This window comes from Carassius carassius, chromosome 4, assembly GCF_963082965.1.
Source record: "Carassius carassius chromosome 4, fCarCar2.1, whole genome shotgun sequence".
NCBI lineage: Eukaryota > Metazoa > Chordata > Actinopteri > Cypriniformes > Cyprinidae > Carassius > Carassius carassius.
The window spans coordinates 2725165-2743598 of NC_081758.1; the positions used below are offsets into that span (position 1 = coordinate 2725165).

Genomic DNA, 18434 nt, shown 5'->3' on the forward strand with positions numbered 1-18434 from the left:
AGAAAACGAGTGAATCATTACACCCTTACTTGGATGGGTTAAATGCAGAGCACCAATTCCAAGTATGGGTTACCATACTTGACAAATGTCACAACTTTCAAATTATTAGTTTAAATGTAAGTACATAGTTAAGGCCATCTAATATGAAGTGAGAACTTGTATCTTTTTCTAAAGCTGCTGTTGAGATTGTCAGAGCTGCAAGGAAACGGCTTCAAAATTTCAGGCTTCTCCTACGAGAAGCTTGTGCATATGGAGTTGCCTCTGTCCCACAAAATGCTGTATTTGAAAAGGACCAGAGCATCAATCTTGAAGTAAGTGACAGAGTGATTTGGCTGTTTTTGAAATAGAGCCCAGTGGGGGTTTTTAATAGTTGTACAGATGTACTATTAATACAAAGCTTTTGTTTTAGACAAAGGATCAGAGGATTTTTGGAGCATCCTTGGAATACGTTTTAAACCAACCCCATCAATTTGACGTGAGTATTGTGAATGCATGGTTTGTACTGTATGTGTTTATGAATTATTGTTTAATATTTACTTGCTATGTCTGTTTCTCTAGTCTTTTTGGAAGAGAACTTTCCACCCTGAAAGTGCTTATGTAAAGGCCTGGAGGTTTTTTTTTTTCTGGTGCATCACTGTTTCAGTTTTCCTGGAGATGTGGGTGTTTTTTTTTACCAGCAATGCAGAATCAAAGAGTAAGTTTCTGTATGATTTACAACATTGATTTTTGATTGAGAGGTTAACAGCATTACACGTGCTCATGTTTGACTTGAAAATTAATTAACAAAACATTGAGTAGAAAGTAGCAATGTAGAGATGTAGAACAAGCCTTATTATAGATGGTAAAATCCAAATATTTTAATAAATACTCTAGTTCATTTAATCATTGGTGCATTAAATGCAGAAATGCTTGTGTTTATGCTTTTTAATGTTTTGTATAACATGAGTAATTTTTTGCCTGTTGCCTGTTAAGAGCTTTTCAGTGAAGGCTGGGGTTCCATTTACCTCGCAGTGAATGTTCTTATATACATTGTTGCTGCATTTGATATCCTAATGAATCTTCGCACTGGAGTGCTAATGGAAGATGGTAGGTCAATATTTAATATACACGTTCATTTTTTGTAATTAAGGCAAATTTAAAATTCAATTTTTTAATCATTCAAATCGATCAATCTTTTTTTTTTTTTTTTTACAAAAAAAAAAAACGTCAATATAGCTTAGTTTTTGCGGTTTTAAGGGCTGCGAGCGCAAAACATAAATTGCATGAGCCAACTCAAACATCATGATGCCATAGAAGATTTGAAAAGACAAACTTCTGTTTAAATACATTTCAGCATAAACACACATTGCTGGACAGGTATTGAACATAATCAATGTTCCCTGTAGCGTGAATTGGCCTTTAGTTGCACTTGACAGTGCTTCACAATAGTTGGTTGTTTTCTGTAATGGACATTTTGTAATTTTATAATCACTATTATACAGGAAAATTAAATATGAAAACTTAACCATACCATACTAATTAGTTGAAATGTTATTGTTCGATGCCTAAAACTTTATCTTTCTCGTTGTTCTCCAGGAGATGTAACAGATTTAGCAGCAGTATTTCAAGTGTATCGCAGTTCTTGGAACTTGTATTATGATGTCCTGGCAATTTTACCGTTGGATTTGATTGTTTTTGCATACGGCAGTGCAGAACATTGGGCAATTTCAGGCTTAGTCAGACTGAATAGAGTCATTTGGATACGCAGGGTATGATAGATATTTTTCTATTCAGAAATTTTCTTTCTTTTCGTTAATATGTTGTAATACTAATATTTAAAAAAGAAAAAATCAGAACCTTGAAATTGACTTTATTCTTGTGGTTAGGATAGTAGAACAAGTGTATGGATTAGTTGTTTTTTAGGTATTTGATCCTGATACTTGACCACAGCAATTGTTTTGTTATTTCAGATTTATCAGTATTTCTGCCAAAAACAAAGTGACATATATAAGAACCTATTTGAAGAAAGGACAACAAAATGCCTCTTCTTCTTGATTTTCACAGTGCATTTTTGTGCTGGCTTATTGTACCTGTCAGCCTGTCATGAAGAAAGGTAAGTGTACCTTATTAGAGGGTTAGTCTATAATTCAAAGACAATACCAATATTATTAGAATTTTATAGACATTCACTTTTATTCAAGTCTTTTATTTACTTTTATTTATAAGATGTCAGGAGGAATCATGGGCATGGAATGCTGGACTTAAATCAACTCAGTCCAATTTTGAACACTATGTATTTGCAGTATATTTGACAGTTACAACTATGACAAGTGTTGGTAGGTATCATACTTTATGTTTATATCTGTGTGTATATATGGGCCATTCTACCAAATTCAGTATTTTATATTAACTCCAGGGCTCTGAACCGGTTCAAGGAATGAAAACGAAAACCGGAAATGAATGAAATTTTGACAGGAACAGAAACAGAAATGAAATCAAATGTTCCAAACAGAATCGAAAATTAGAAATTGCCATTAACCGGTTAATAACGTTATTTTATCGTTCCATTTAATATTAGAAATTTGCTGTCAACCAATGATGAATTCCAGTTGTATGGCATATGCAAATGTGACGCTGAAGCCAACGAGTGAAATGTCCGCTCAGCTGTGAACTCATCATAGGCAAGTCACAATGGCAATGCAACGCCCTTAGAATTTATCTGAGGATAGTGTGAGATGAATTCAACAGATCTTACGCAAGTACAACGCTTTTGTGAATGGAGAAAACAGAAAGTAGCTAGTAGCTAGTTTTCTTTTTTTCTTTTTTTTGCAAAAGCTTTACAGTTTTAATTATTTGGCAAAAGCTTGACAGCTTTGAAAAATGTCTTGCTTCTGTAAAAGTCTGTATGAGTCCTTAGCCACTTCAGCTGTTATTTAGATTTTTTTTGAGAATTAGGCATATGCAATATTGGACCCACTGTTGGGTCCCCAGAGTTGATGTGGTTAAAGTGTTGACAGATAATTTTTTTTTTTAGTAGCTTACATTGGGCCAAAATCTAAAAAAGATGATGCTGTATCGGCTGTGACTAAGCGCAGCGGGTTATTGGCTAACGTTGGATTTCTAAGAAAACGCTGTACTTTATTATTATCCATCTTCTTCTGCTTATCCGGGGCCGGGTCGCGGGGGCAGCAGTCTAAGCAGAGAACCCCAGACTTCCCTCTCCCTAGACACTTCCTCCAGCTCTTCTGGGGGGACACCGAGGCGTTCCCAGGCCAGCTGGGAGACATAGTCTCTCCAGCGTGTCCTAGGTCTCCCCCGGGGTCTCCTCCCAGTGGGACGCACCCGGAACACCTTTCCGGGAAGGCGTCCAGGAGGCATCTGAAACAGATGCCCGAGCCACCTCAGCTGACCCCTCTCGATGTGGAGGAGCAGCGGCTCTACTCTGAGCTCCTCCCGGGTGACTGAGCTTCTCACTTATAACATCACAAGGAGGAGATTCAAGATCAGCCCGGTTGAGCTTCCATTTTCTCAAAGGCAGAGAAAGATAGCATTAAAGATAATTTATTATTATATTATTATTATTATTATTATGCAAATTATAGAATATTGTTTTTTAAAAATAACATTATTAACCGGTATTTCTTGCACCCGAACCGGTTTCGGAAAGGTAATAATATCAGAGGAAATCAGGAACAGAATGTTAAAATATCGATTCTACTCTGAGTGAACCGTTTGAATTCTTTTTCCGTTTTCAAGCCCTGATTAACTCTAAATAATATTTTAAGATAAATACATAGTAATGGTTCTAAAGATGTGCGTATGTGTTAGTATATCTTATTTCTTTTTCCGAACACACACACACAAAATTTTTTGGGCTCATACACATAATGGCAGTGAATGGTTGAAGGTATTTTCAAGGTTTAAAGGGGTCATATGAAATTGCTCCAAATAACATTATTTTGTGTATTTGGTGTAATGCAATGCATTTATGCCGTTTAAAGGTCCTATGACATGAAAATTTCACTTTCTGAGGTTTTTTAACATTAATATGAGTTCCCAGAGCCTGTATATGGTCCCCAAGTTTCAAGAAATTTTAATCGGTGTAAATCGAGATTTTGCTATCTTTCTCTGCCTTTGAGAAAATGGAAGCTCAACCGGGCTGATCTTGAATCTCCTCCTTGTGACGTTATAAGGAGAAATGTTACCTTCCCTTTCTCTGCTTTGCCCGCCCAAAAATTTACATATAATTCAGTCGCAATGTCAGCACAGGAGTTACAAACAGACTTTTATGATATGGATTCGACAGCACCACCACAAACAGTGAGTAACAGTGTTCATTAATGCCTGATCTGTGATCAGTGATTTCTGATGTGTAGTTAATCATTCAAGTTCACACAGACTTTCTTTCTAAATCGTTTAATACTGTTTATGCATCAGTGAATCAAGCCAGTGACTAAACGATCAACTTCACGTTGTTTCTCTTAGTAGCATGAAACAAATCTGTTATTTAAATTGTGATTTAACTACAGAGAGCGATCAAAGAACGCTCCCTTTTTTTTCTCGGAGCTGTCACACATCCCGATTATATCTGCACTCTTGCCTAAACTGCCGTTACAATGAATGATGCTGTTATGCTGCACAACAAAGCTCTTACTGTATTCATGTGGTGTATTCATGTGTTTGCTGTTAGTTGTAGTGAAAGCATTTTGTGATAGAAAACGTGTTGCAATAATGACGAGATCACTGCATTCACGCGATAAACAGAATCTGTCTACTCAATGCTCATCACTGCAGCCTTTCATGTGATGGGAAAAGATCTAAAAAAATAATTACATAATCAACACTTCCACGATTCGTTAATCTCGACAGCTGTAATAGTAAAAAAAAAATATATATATATATATATATATATATATGCCCTTCAAACAGAGCATTCAAGCCAGAGGGCTAATATCAGGATATAAAAATGCTTTTTATTTCTAAATTTTAAATGTAAAAATCATACTAACAATATAAGTACATCTAAGGAAACATTAAAAAGCATTTAAAGAAAAGGAAATAATCCATGTCATCGGACCTTTAAGGTTAAAAAAACACATTTTCCACATACTGTATGTTATTGTTTCTCCTCAGTGCCCCACCTTTCTGAAACTCGTTGATTTTTACAAAGCTCATCGTTCTGAAAAGCGATGTGTGCTCTGATTGGCCAGCTATCCAGTGCATTGTGATTAGCTGAATGCCTCAAGTGTGTGACTGTAATTTTACGCCTCTTACCACTGCAGTTTCCAATCCCAGTCCTCGCGACCCCCCCCCCCCCCCCCCAGCTCTGCATATTTTGCATGTCTCTTAGTTAACACACCTGATTCACACTTGTTAGAAGAGTGCTCCGTACATGAACGGTTACCATTGACATGGTCCCTACACGGTTCCCTACTCCCTGAGCAGGGGGAAATCCGTTGAAGTTTACTTCACTTCTGAACATTCATTCACAGATTTGCACTTTGCAACATCTTCATACACGTGACACATGATAAATACAATTTCAACTCACTTGCAAACTTTATTGCTCTTTGAATGTAACATATACACTCGTTTTGAACTGGAATCATGGTGGAATATCAGGGCACTCACGGTCGAATAGAACAAATGTTGTACATGATAAGAGGACTGGGATTGGGAAACGCTGCCTTACCATATTGTAATGTCATTTCCCAGTGTGACAGGACAAAAATAAAACCCATTACAAATGAACCATGTGTTGCATCCAGTGCACGTGGCATCCAGTGGACATAATTACTGATTATAATGACTTGCACTGTTTTCACACGTTGCGTTGTATATCGTGCTGCATAAACATACAACCATGTCTGCATTTATAATAATAAATATTAATACATTTTATGTGAAGCGCCTTTCACAAAACTCAGGGTCACTTTACAACAAGTTTGTAATAATAAAAGACAATAGACAACAATACAAATAGAGCAGTGCAGTTACAAAGAATAGTCCATTTTAAACAGGTGAGTTTTGAGTCTGGATTTAAACAGAAGGAGAGAGTCAATATTACAGATGTCTGGTGGAAGAGAATTCCAGAGTTTGGGAGCAGAGCAACTGAAAGCTCTGACACCAATGGTGCGGAGGCGGGCACAGTGAGGCAGATGGAGGAGGAAGATCTAAGAGAGCGAGAAACGGTGGCAATATGGAGAAGATCAGACAGATAAGGAGGGGCAAGGCTATGGATAGCCTTGCACAAAGGATAATCTGGATTTGATCGGAAGCCATTGTAGATCATGTAAAACTGGAGTAATGTGGTGAAAGAAGGGGGTATTGGTGATGATGCGAGCGGCAGAATTCTGGACCAGTTGAAGCTTGTGGGTGGATTTGGAAAAACTGTCAGCTTTGGAAAGTGTAGATTTGGTGCTAACAAAAAGAATTTCTGTTTTGTCACAATTAAGTTTTAAGAAGTTTAAAGTGAACCAGGATTTAATTTCAGATAAACAGTTGATAAGAGTGGAGAATTGGGTCTGCTGGAAAGGTGTCATCTGCAAAACAGTGGAAATGGATATTTGTGAAAAATATAACCAAGTGGAAGGAGATAGATAATGAAAAGAAGGGGCCCCAGGACAGAGCTCTGGGGAACACCTGTGGTGACTGTGGAGGACTGAGATCTGAAAGTTTTGAGCTGAATAAATTGAGTGCGGCCTGAGAGATATGAGTGAAACCAGCAGAGAGGGGTGTGAGTGATGCCAATGGAAGATAATCTGTTGAGAAGCATAGAGTGAGAGATAGTATCGAAGGCTGCACTCAAATCAAGGAGAATAAGGATGGTGATCAAACCAGAGTTGGCGGCCATAAGTAGATCATTGGTGATTTTGATAAGAGCAGTTTCTGTACTATTGTGGGGACGGAAGCCAGATTGGAATTGTTCGTAAAGTTTATTTATAGATAGAAGTGAGTGAAGTTGAGTGGCAACTACTTTTTTGAGAATTTTGGGAATTAAGGGAAGATTAGAGATGGGGCGGAGGTTATTAAAATTGTTGGGAGCTAGACTGGGTTTCTGGGGTGACAACTGCAGTTTTCAAATGTAGAGGAACAATTCCAGTAGTGAGTGAGGACTGGATGATAGCAGATATAAGGGTAAGTAGAAAGGAGGAGCAGGATTTGACTAAAACTGTGGGGAGGGGATCAGAGAAACAACAAACATGCTACTCTACACTGCTTAAAACTCACGAATTATCAGTTGCAAATTCTTTAAATATGTAAATGTACTTCGTACTGACAGACTTTGAGTCAGAAGCACCAGACATTCCTTGCAAAGTTGTAAGTGCCTCACTTTATAGAAACAGACACTGGCATTGTTGGCTACTATCACAGGAAACAGTCCTCATCCTCCATAAATTAATATTTGGGTTGAATACAGTTTTGTAAATACACCTTAACCACTGATTTCTAGTTATGTCCTCATTTGGAAGGCAAAACAAAGTAGCTTCGCTTTCACGAAACACAGCGTCTCCACAACATCTCCACAGCGAAAATAAAAGCTTTTAACACTCTAAAGAGAAAGGAAAAATAGAAATCTCATTATATGACTCCTTCAAAAAAAAATTAAGAAAAGTATCTTAAATGATCCCATCCCATGTAGGGTTAATGTGACTTGTTTATTATTTTCCAAGTGATCTAAAGGCATATGAAAAAATTAATAATGTAATAATATTACAGCAACCAAAGACTCTTTATGTATGGCGCTGCTATGTCACTGCCATCAAAGCCATCATGATGGTTAATGTTTGGAAGATGGCTTCACATAGTGCAGTCTTAAAATGTTGCTGTAACACTGTAACGTTCGTAGTCATGGGAAGGAAACAGCACGACAGCCCCTCGCGGATGTACGGAGCCCGCACATGGCATGCAGGGAAAAAATTGTAGGCTAAATCTTGTGCACGATTTAAAAATGAACACTTATCAAGCATCTTTGGCCTTGTTGTTTGCACTTGGATCATAAAGTGATCCATTTTATGGATATAATAAAGTAGGCGATGCCAGGCTTGATATTTGGGATGTGGGTTATTTCCAAGATAACATGTTTGGATTTAAGTTTATTATAGACTTGTTCTTATTTACAATTTTTTTATAGCAAGGTCTGGCAATACTGAGTCAAGATATACTTCATTCTCTATAATTTCTTGCACAATTCTGGCATTTAAATACTTCATTTACAGCTATTTGTTCAGTTTGGTTCTGTACACTGTGTGTAATTTATGTAAATGTGTTTTTTTTCTGGAGTTGATTTGGTTGTAGAATGCGGTTGGGACAGGTAGCAATAAGAGGCCGGAAAAGTTAAATGTACATATAAGGAACAGCTGGAGGACCAATTTGCAACTTTAGGTAACTGGCAACCTGATTGTCAGAGTGGCAGTGTCTCTCAGAAGTTAAGATGGGCAGAGGATCACCAATTCCCCCAATGCTGCTGCAAAAAATAGTGGAGCAATATCAGAAAGGAGTTTCTGAGAGAAAAATTGCCAAAGAGTTTGAAGTTATCATCATCTACAGTGCATAATATCATCCAAAGATTTAGAGAATATGGAACAATCTTTGTGCGTAAGGGTCAAGGCCGGAAAACTTTGGGCCCTTAGACGGCACTGCATCACATACAGGAATGCTACTGTAATGGCTCAGGAATACTTCCAGCAAACATTGCCATTCACCTTTGCTGGCTAAAACTCTATAGGTAAAAAAAGAAGCCATATCTAAACATGATCCAAAAATACAGGCATTTTCTCTGGGCCAAGGCTCATTTAAAGTGGACTGTGACAAAGTGGAAAACTCTTCTGTGGTCAGACGAATCAAAATTTGTTCTTTGAAAACTGGGACGCCATGTAATCCGGACTAAAGAGGACAACGACAACCCGAGTTGTTATCAGTGCTCAGTTGAGAAGCCTGCATCTCTGATGATATGGGGTTGCATGAGTGCGTCTGGCATAGGCAGCTTACACATTTGGAAAGGCACCATCAAGGCTGAAAGGTATATCTAAGTTCTAGAACAACGTATGCTCCCATCCAGACGTCGTCTCTTTCAGGGAAGACATTGCATTTTCCATGGCTGCGTAGAAGAAGGATTCGGGTTCTGAAATGGCCAGCCTGCAGTCCAGATCTTTCACCCATAGAAAACATTTGGTGCATCACAAAGAGGAAGATGCGACCAAAGAAGACCTAAGACAGTTGAGCAACTAGAAAGCCTGTGTTAGACAAGAATGTGACAACATTTCTATTCCTAAACTTGAGCAACTTGTCTCCTCAGTCCCCAGACGTTTGCAGACTGTTATAAAAAGAAGAGAGGACGCCACACAGTGGTAAACATGGCTTTGTCCCAACTTTTTTGAGATGTGTTCATGCCATGAAATTTAAAATCAACTTATTTACATTTTCTCAGTTTAAACATTTGATATGTCATCTATGTTGTATTCTGAATAAAATATTGTAATTTGAAACTTCCACAACATTGCATTTTGTTTTTATTCACAATTTGTACAGTATCCCAACATTTTGGAATCAGGTTTGTATTTAGCTTGGTATTATCTCATTTAATGTTTGAGCTTAAGTAGATAACATATTCATAGCATTATTATTACTATTCTTAGTAATAAGTGTTTGTCACTAAGACAAATGTTACATCAGTAGTAAAATCTGAAGATGAAACTAAAATTAAACTAAAGTATTATGACACAAAATTCATTTTTCAGGATATGGAGACATTGTACCTGGCTCTTTGGTAGAACAGTGTATGGTAGCAGTTGTTGGTGTTATTGCCTTGCTGGTTTTTAACTATATTATCAGCCAGCTTTCTGCCACACTATCTGGTGAAAATGCTAAGAGGTATGTTTTTAATTTTCACACACTAAATTTAATCTGATTATAGATGACCATGTATTATTTTATGTGGATAAAAAGCATATTGTCATATAAAAGCAAAAAAATTAATTGGACTATGGTTTGTCCTCTAAAAACTGATTTAATCAATCAAAAACTTTAAAAGCATTTTTCTCAGTAGATTTAGTATTTTAGCTGAATTTTTGCACATATTCTCTTTTTTTTTCTGCATAGGGTGGCTTTCCAGAATCTTTTTTCAGAAATGCATCACTTCATGAAGCAACATGATCTCACAGTTTTCCTACAGAACAGAGTCATGAATTATATGAATCTCATGTGGTCCAAATATCAGTATGTTTTATCTTATTTTGTCATTTTCCCATGCAATATTTGTAAGCATGTGCAGCATTGGTTATTGTCATGAAGGTTAGAAATATGGTTATCTCATAGCATTACAGTTAAACCCAGTGGCAGTTGCTCAGATGGTGTCTAATGACTCTGGAAAATCAGTCGATCACTGATAACGTCATTACAGGACAAAGTGACTGATGGCTCCTCAGCATTTGTATACCATTATTTATTTTAAGCTGTGACATTAAAGGCAGCAGACAAGAAAAAAAGATTATTTCATGCTTTTGAGAGCCAAAACAATCCAGCACTGGCAAAAGATTTACTATAATATTATATTAACATGCATACAGTACATACATACTTTAAAGGAATTATGTATGTATTTTCAGAAATAAATGAAGAAAGAGGCTCTTGGCTAAATTCTGTAGTTTGTAACCAGTAACTATGCCCCCTTGGTTATGGCCTCAATCTGTCATGCATGCCAGACTTAACTATTAAAAATAAGACAGCCACTGATAGTTTCTTTAGTATTCTGCAGTCTTTTAAATCACTTTATTGTATATCAGAAGAATTAATGCACTAGACTGTACACCTTTAATCAAAGTATTTTTACTTAGTTGCTGTACTTAAGTACATTTTAAAAGTTCTGTACTAGCTAATGATTTATTATAATTCATAATAGTGTTCTACTGAGCTCACAGCTGTTCACATCTTGTTTGTGTGTCTAGCATGTTAGGCTATCCTTTGACTTGTATTTTGAGCCATCAGATAAAAAAAAAACTGAATTCATCAGTATTTTACTTTTGATACTTAAATATGTTATTTTGTAATTTTACTGCAGTACAGTTTTAAATGAGTACATAATTTTTTTTTATTTTATTGTATTTTCCATCACCAATTTGACAGATAAGTGACATTTTGGTATGTCAAAAGTCATTGCTACTTACAAACCATTATCGTATTATGCTAGAATATGAATAGATTAGTTCCCTTTCAGTCGGTCACGTTCAATGTTACGTCAGTGACTGACGAAATTGGGATCTCGCTAGAGAGATGAATTGCCTTCGAGTGTTAACAAAACAAGCCTATGAATATTGGCGTGCGCGCACCCCGCCCCACAGTGCGGGTATAAAAGGAGATCGTGTGTAGTCGCACATTTAGTCGCACAGGCGAGCTCAATCGTGCAGCCGACAAGCTCTCACAACAGCCCGCCCTTCCAGGAGAATTGTAACTCCACCACGTGACCATCCAGATGATCTGGAGACACTTCGGGGACACTCAGGTAGACCTGTTTGCCTCCCCGGACACGTCCCACTGCCTACGTCGGGGTCTACGCAAGTATGCTTCTTGGCATATTCCTCCTCCTTTCTGCAAGATGGGCTGGAGCGAAGGCTGTCTCCCTCCACTATCAAAATGTATGTTGCCGCTATTGCCGCACATCACGATCCAGTAGACGGCAAGTCCGTTGGGAACCACGCCCTGGTCATCAGGTTCCTTAGGGGGGCAAGGAGGCTGAACACTCTAGGCCCTCACATGGTACCCTCTTGGGATCTCCCCTTGGTCCTGACGGCCTTGAAGCAGAAGCCCTTCGAGCCTCTGCAGTCAGTAGAGCTTAAGTTTCTGTCACTGAAGACAGCGCTCCTCACTGCATTGGCTTCAGTCAAGAGGGTCGGAGACCTGCAGGCATTTTCGGTCGACGATACATGCCTTGAATTCGGGCCGGCCGACTCTCACGTTGTCCTAAGACCCCGGCCTGAGTACGTGCCCAAAGTTCCCACCACGCCTTTCAGGGACCAGGTGGTGAACTTGCAAACGCTGCCCCTGGGAGTAGGCAGACTGAGCCATCGCTTTGCTCTGTCCCGTTCGCGCTTTGCGCATTTACGTGGACCGCACGCAGAGCTTCAGGACCTCAGACCAGCTCTTTGTCTGCTTCGGAGGACAGCAGAATGAAAAGGTTGTCTCCAAACAAAGATTTGCCCACTGGAGAGTGGAGGCTCTAGTCTTAGCATATCAGGTCCGTCGCTTACTGTGCCCCTTGGAGTGAGAGCACACTCTACAAGAGCTCTGGCTTCCTCCTGGGCTTTGGCCTGGGCGCCTCAATAGCAGACATCTGTAGAGCTGCCTTTTGGGGGACACCTAACACGTTTGCAAGATTCTATAATCTCCGTGTAGAGCCTGTGTCCTCTCGCATACTCACCTCAGATGGCCTGTAATGCTGGACTAGCTCGGTGTCAATCATGCTTGCTGTGCCATTCCCCTCTACAGACCAGATACGTGCACTTAAGTGCTTCTCAGTTTAGTTTCCCTCTTGGCAAACCCTGTTGAAGTTCCTCCCGCACCCTCAGCAGTCAGGCGTGGTGGAGCGCCAGACGCCAGGTCCAGCACTCGTGTGTATGTCCAAGGTCAGCCCTTGTGCTGGGCTAGGTGCCTAAGTGTAGTAATTCCCCCTTTGGGGTGATCCTACATGTGTATTCGCCATTGTACGGCTTCCCTCATGGTGAGCCCGTGTCTTTCCCTAGCAGAGATCTCTCTGCCATCTCTGCTGTGTAGTGATCTCACCCCAGGTGGGCTGAGTCTACCGCAGGGACTTCCATATGTAGCACTGCCCTGTGGCAAGTCCATATGTGTAGTTTCCACATGTTACTTCCTATGCGCAGGATGTGGTAGCGTTTCCCTACTTGGGTACGCTTTCCCAGTGTTATCCAATTCTCACTGTACTGAACAGCAGTGCGGGTTCCTCTGCCTAGGCCCAACTGGTGTGGGGGGGGACTTGCCAGCTTGCGCAGGGCACTGGAGGGGGTCAGCAACAGTGGCGTTTTCCATGCGCATCCCAATTTCGTTAGTCACTGACGTAATGTTGAACGTGACCGACTGAAAGGTAATGTCTTGGTTACGTATGTAACCCTTGTTTCCTGGAGGAGGGAATGAAGACTTTCCGTTCCGTCGCCACAGTTGCTGTACCACCACTGTATGGCCAGGTCACATCGTCTCGGCTCCTCAACGAAAAACTGAATGTGCGACTGCACGCAATCTCATTTTATACCCGCGCTGCGGGGCAGGGTGCGCAATGCCAATCTCGCACGCCAATATTCATTGGCTTGTTTTTTTAACACTCGAAGGCGATTCGTCTCTCTAGTGAGATCCCAATTTCATCGGTCACTGACGTAAGGGCTCCGTTCCCTCTTTCAGGGAACGAGGGTTACATACGTAACCGAGACGATTTTTTAAAATCTTTATTTATTGTTTGTTTGTTTTTTTCAGAGGTGAAGCTTTTCCAGGAGGACCCTTTTTAATGCACGACTTGCCAGTTGAACTGAAACGGAATGTCCTCATGGCAGAGAGAGGGGAGCTTCTGTCACAGGCCAGTGTTTTTTCTTTTTTGATCTTAAACAAGTCACCCCTTTTTTGCCTTAAAACCACTAAATGGAGAGAAAAAAAACAGTTTGGGTTATCTGGACCAAGATGCAACATTAGCAACTGATGCAGTGTGAACTCCACCCAGCACTGACGACCTCTGAGGTTTAAAAAGGTCCACATCAGTATGTTGGTAAATGTGTCTTAAATCATCTCCTGAATCGCCAGGAAACTGGGTCATGTGCAACCATGAAGGCAAAAAATCTCAACCAGCAGGATTCTTCACATTTAGAAAGATCCGGTGGGGTTTAAGATTAATGCTTAAAATCTGATTCCGACTGTGTTCATCACTCCTGGGAGGAGTGTGCATGATGAAACTTGAAACTGGCATTTGTGTTTATTTAGTTATAACAGTGATACTCTAGTTTAAATGCATAGGGCCAGATTTATGCCAGCACAGACCCTCTTTTGACTTAAAATAAATACTGTGAGGGTTTACTGAAGACGAGATTAGCAAGGAAAGGAGTTTATGGGAAATTTATGGATTTAATTTTTAACGAATAAATCATATAGTCTGTTTTACTAAGGTTTGCAGTTGTCAGTTTTCTGGGATTTGCACCATTAACTCACAAAAAAAGCATGCCTTAACCCATTTTGTGCTTGACAAATTTATGGTGTGTTCTTTAGTTTGCATATTGTCAGTAGTTCAACCGATGAGGGAATTAAAAAACTAAATTGTTTAATTTTTTCCCCTCTTTACAGATACCTTTCTTTGCAGAAGCTGGGCAGTCATTTATACGGGACCTTGCTTTAACTTCAGTTATGTACTTTTTTCCTAAAGGGGAAATTATCCAGTACAGTAAAACTATCACAAGAGAGCTCTTTTGTATTCGGAGGGGAGCATGTGAGGTCAGCATAAAAAATCTATTTCTTCATAAATGTTTTATTTCAATTGTATGCATGTAGGTTTTAAAATGAAAGCATAAGCACAAACTAAACCTGGGTTTGCCAAGTTATGTAGTTCAAAATGCACTTGTAAGCATTTGTGCACACCTTTAACGTGATTATTTTAATGATTGTTTAAATATTGATATTTTTAATTATTTATGTGTATTTATTTTTTAGATTTTGAATGATACTCTTTCAGATGTTGTTGGACATTATCAGAAGGGAATGCATTTTGGAGAGGTGAAATTGAAATATATTGTTTCCTGTAATATCAATCACTTTGACACTGCATCTGTTGCTGATGCTATGGGAACTCTGAAACCTGGAGAAAATCATGGCAGTTTATTGGCAAATGGCTCTTAGGCCCTGCACTTTAACGTGCGTTTCTCAATATGCATATAGGTGTCCCAATTTGTCAGATTTTCAGGGCCTGTCCAAATACCTTTCCTACTTAAAAGCCTTAAAAAAAATTCTGTCATGTTGTTCCAAACCTGTATGAAGAGATTTTGAAGAATGTTGATAACCAAACTGTTGCTGGTCCCCATTGATTTAGTATGGAAAAAGAATTCTATGGAAGTCAATGGCTACTTTCAACTGTTTGGTTAAACAAACAGTGTTCAAAATATAGTTTTTTTTTATTCAGTAGAAGAAATTATTACATGTATGAGGGTGAGTAAATGATGACAAAATTTTCATTTTTAGGTGAACTATCCCTTTAATGGAGTTCCCATAGTGTCTTGATATTAACCTAGATACCATAGGTTTGTGTACATGCCTTAAATAAATCAGCTTATCTTTTTTTTCCCCTGCAGGCAGGTTTTTTGTTTGGAAAACAAGCCACATTGACAGTACGTGCTGTGACATGCTGTGAAATTGTAGTTATTGATTTTGACAAGATCGGAGTCCTTCTTGAGAAATATCCCCTGTTTAAAAGGTATGTTTTATGAACTAAGAAACAAATTACATGAGAGTAAAATCTTTGTAAAGTTAAAGAACATTTTATGAGTAAACTCTCAATCCTCTAGGCAAATAAAAGAATACCAATCAGAGCCCAAATGCTACAAGACAATGGTGGAAACTGCAGAGAAATTATTGAAAAGGCAATCCCATGTCCAAGAATCTGACATCGCACAGAGACAAAAAGTCACGTTGGCATTTCAGGGCCGTAGATTTTCAAAGAAGACAAAATGCTGTGAGTATTTTGAGAAACATTACTCCGTATGAAGATATACCACAATATAAACAAGTACGATTATCATACCATGTACATTTGCTTATCTACAGTATTGGGAGAAAATAAAAGATCCAGAATCTCACCTACGTCTAGGCAACAACTTTCCGGTTAACTGTTCTTCACTACAACCCGTCAAAATAAATGTCCGCTTTGTTCTCGAAGAAATTAAGAGAAATTATGATTGTATTATAATGTAGCCTACTTCTAAAATAATAATTTATAGAAACATTTTTAAGGAATATAATTTTCCCTAATTTTTATTTAGTACATCTCTGTTGTGAAGCCCTTTGCAAAAACATAAGAAGAGAAGTTATTTTCATTTGATTACAGTACATTTTAAAAATGTCTCAAATTGTTTAAGCTTTATGCATACATTTTATTACCATCATTTTTGATAGTATATTCGCATTATATCATAAAAGTACAGAATCCAGAAAGATTTAATCAAACCAGAATTTATGAATTGTTATGAATTATTAATGATAAGTATAAGTTGTTAAACTAATATATAATCAACGGTGAAATTTACTTGATTGTTTTTGATTAATGAAATTAGAGTTATTCCGATATTAGTATCGGAAATATCACCGATACCACAACAAATTCTGGCATCGTCGAGTACATGAACCCATATACCGATCCGATACCATTTTCAAGACCTAGTTATGACCGCTAGCTTTGCCTAACTGCTGCACGGTTCTTCTTCGCTGCTCAGAATGCATCGCAAACACAGGAAGTTGTGCTGTGTTGCCACAAGCAACCCCTGTTTAGAGCAGCGAAGAGGAAATGAAAACGCGTTAGCAGCACTGATCTACAACCCGAATTCCGGAAAAGTTGGGACGTTTTTTAAATTTTCATAAAATGAAAACTAAAAGACTTTCAAATCACATGAGCCAATATTTTATTCACAATAGAACATAGATAACATAGCAAATGTTTAAACTGAGAAAGTTTACAATTTTATGCACAAAATGAGCTCATTTCAATTTTGATTTCTGCTACAGGTCTCAAAATAGTTGGGACGGGGCATGTTTACCATGGTGTAGCATCTCCTTTTCTTTTCAAAACAGTTTGAAGACGTCTGGGCATTGAGGCTATGAGTTGCTGGAGTTTTGCTGTTGGAATTTGGTCCCATTCTTGCTTTATATAGTTTCCAGCTGCTGAAGAGTTCGTGGTCGTCTTTGACGTATTTTTCGTTTAATGATGCGCCAAATGTTCTCTATAGGTGAAAGATCTGGACTGCAGGCAGGCCAGGTTAGCACCCGGACTCTTCTACGACGAAGCCATGCTGTTGTTATAGCTGCAGTATGTGGTTTTGTATTGTCCTGCTGAAATAAACAAGGCCTTCCCTGAAATAGACGTTGTTTGGAGGGAAGCATATGTTGCTCTAAAACCTTTATATACCTTTCAGCATTCACAGAGCCTTCCAAAACATGCAAGCTGCCCATACCGTATGCACTTATGCACCCCCATACCATCAGAGATGCTGGCTTTTGAACTGAACGCTGATAACATGCTGGAAGGTCTCCCTCCTCTTTAGCCCGGAGGACACGGCGTCCGTGATTTCCAACAAGAATGTCAAATTTGGACTCGTCTGACCATAAAACACTATTCCACTTTGAAATAGTCCATTTTAAATGAGCCTTGGCCCACAGGACACGACGGCGCTTCTGGACCATGTTCACATATGGCTTCCTTTTTGCATGATAGAGCTTTAGTTGGCATCTGCTGATGGCACGGCGGATTGTGTTTACCGACAGTGGTTTCTGAAAGTATTCCTGGGCCCATTTAGTAATGTCATTGACACAATCATGCCGATGAGTGATGCAGTGTCGTCTGAGAGCCCGAAGACCACGGGCATCCAATAAAGGTCTCCGGCCTTGTCCCTTACGCACAGAGATTTCTCCAGTTTCTCTGAATCTTTTGATGATGTTATGCACTGTAGATGATGAGATTTGCAAAGCCTTTGCAATTTGACGTTGAGGAACATTGTTTTTAAAGTTTTCCACAATTTTTTTACGCAGTCTTTCACAGATTGGAGAGCCTCTGCCCATCTTTACTTCTGAGAGACTCTGCTTCTCTAAGACAAAGCTTTTATAGCTAATCATGTTACAGACCTTACATCAATTTAATTAATCACTAGATGTTCTCCCAGCTGAATCTTTTCACAACTGCTTGCTTTTTTAGCCATTTGTTGCCCCCGTGCCAACTTTTTTGAGACCTGTAGCAGGCATTTAATTTTAAATGAGCTAATTAAGTGGATAAAAGTGTAAAATTTCTCAGTTTAAACATTTACTACGTTATCTATGTTCTATTGTGAATAAAATATTGGCTCATGTGATTTGAAATTCCTTTAGTTTTCATTTTATTAAAATTTAAAAAACGTCCCAACTTTTCCGGAATTCGGGGTGTATATATATGACTGGATCGTTCATCGCCTTCTAAACTGCCAACAGACAGTGAAGCCACTTCTATATTATAGATCAGTAGTTAGCAGTATGTCCGCTGTTTAGCAGTATTTCAGACTTGACCAACCAGACAGTAAAATGGCGACTAGGGATGCCACAAGTACTGGTACTTCACTACCAAGTCGGTGCTGAAAATTTAAAAATGTGATGATACCAGCGTCTCTGTAGTACCGATAGTAAGTTACAGACTCCCGAGTATATTCGGTACCCGCAGCTGCGTTCAGTCGCTTCCG

At 38.9% G+C, this 18434-nt stretch overlaps 1 protein-coding gene across 1 annotated transcript in view; it reads left to right on the top strand.

Annotated features, from left to right (window-relative positions):
- The window catches only part of cngk (cyclic nucleotide-gated potassium channel), a 97130-nt gene that overhangs the window by 34893 nt on the left and 43803 nt on the right, over positions 1–18434 (top strand). The window contains exons 12-25 of the mRNA XM_059545002.1: positions 175–311; positions 410–475; positions 559–694; positions 973–1086; positions 1576–1748; positions 1950–2092; positions 2206–2315; positions 9720–9852; positions 10081–10197; positions 13459–13558; positions 14314–14460; positions 14677–14739; positions 15312–15433; positions 15525–15691. Coding sequence (XP_059400985.1) covers positions 175–311; positions 410–475; positions 559–694; positions 973–1086; positions 1576–1748; positions 1950–2092; positions 2206–2315; positions 9720–9852; positions 10081–10197; positions 13459–13558; positions 14314–14460; positions 14677–14739; positions 15312–15433; positions 15525–15691 — 1728 coding nt within the window. The remainder of the gene's footprint in view (positions 1–174; positions 312–409; positions 476–558; positions 695–972; positions 1087–1575; positions 1749–1949; positions 2093–2205; positions 2316–9719; positions 9853–10080; positions 10198–13458; positions 13559–14313; positions 14461–14676; positions 14740–15311; positions 15434–15524; positions 15692–18434) is intronic.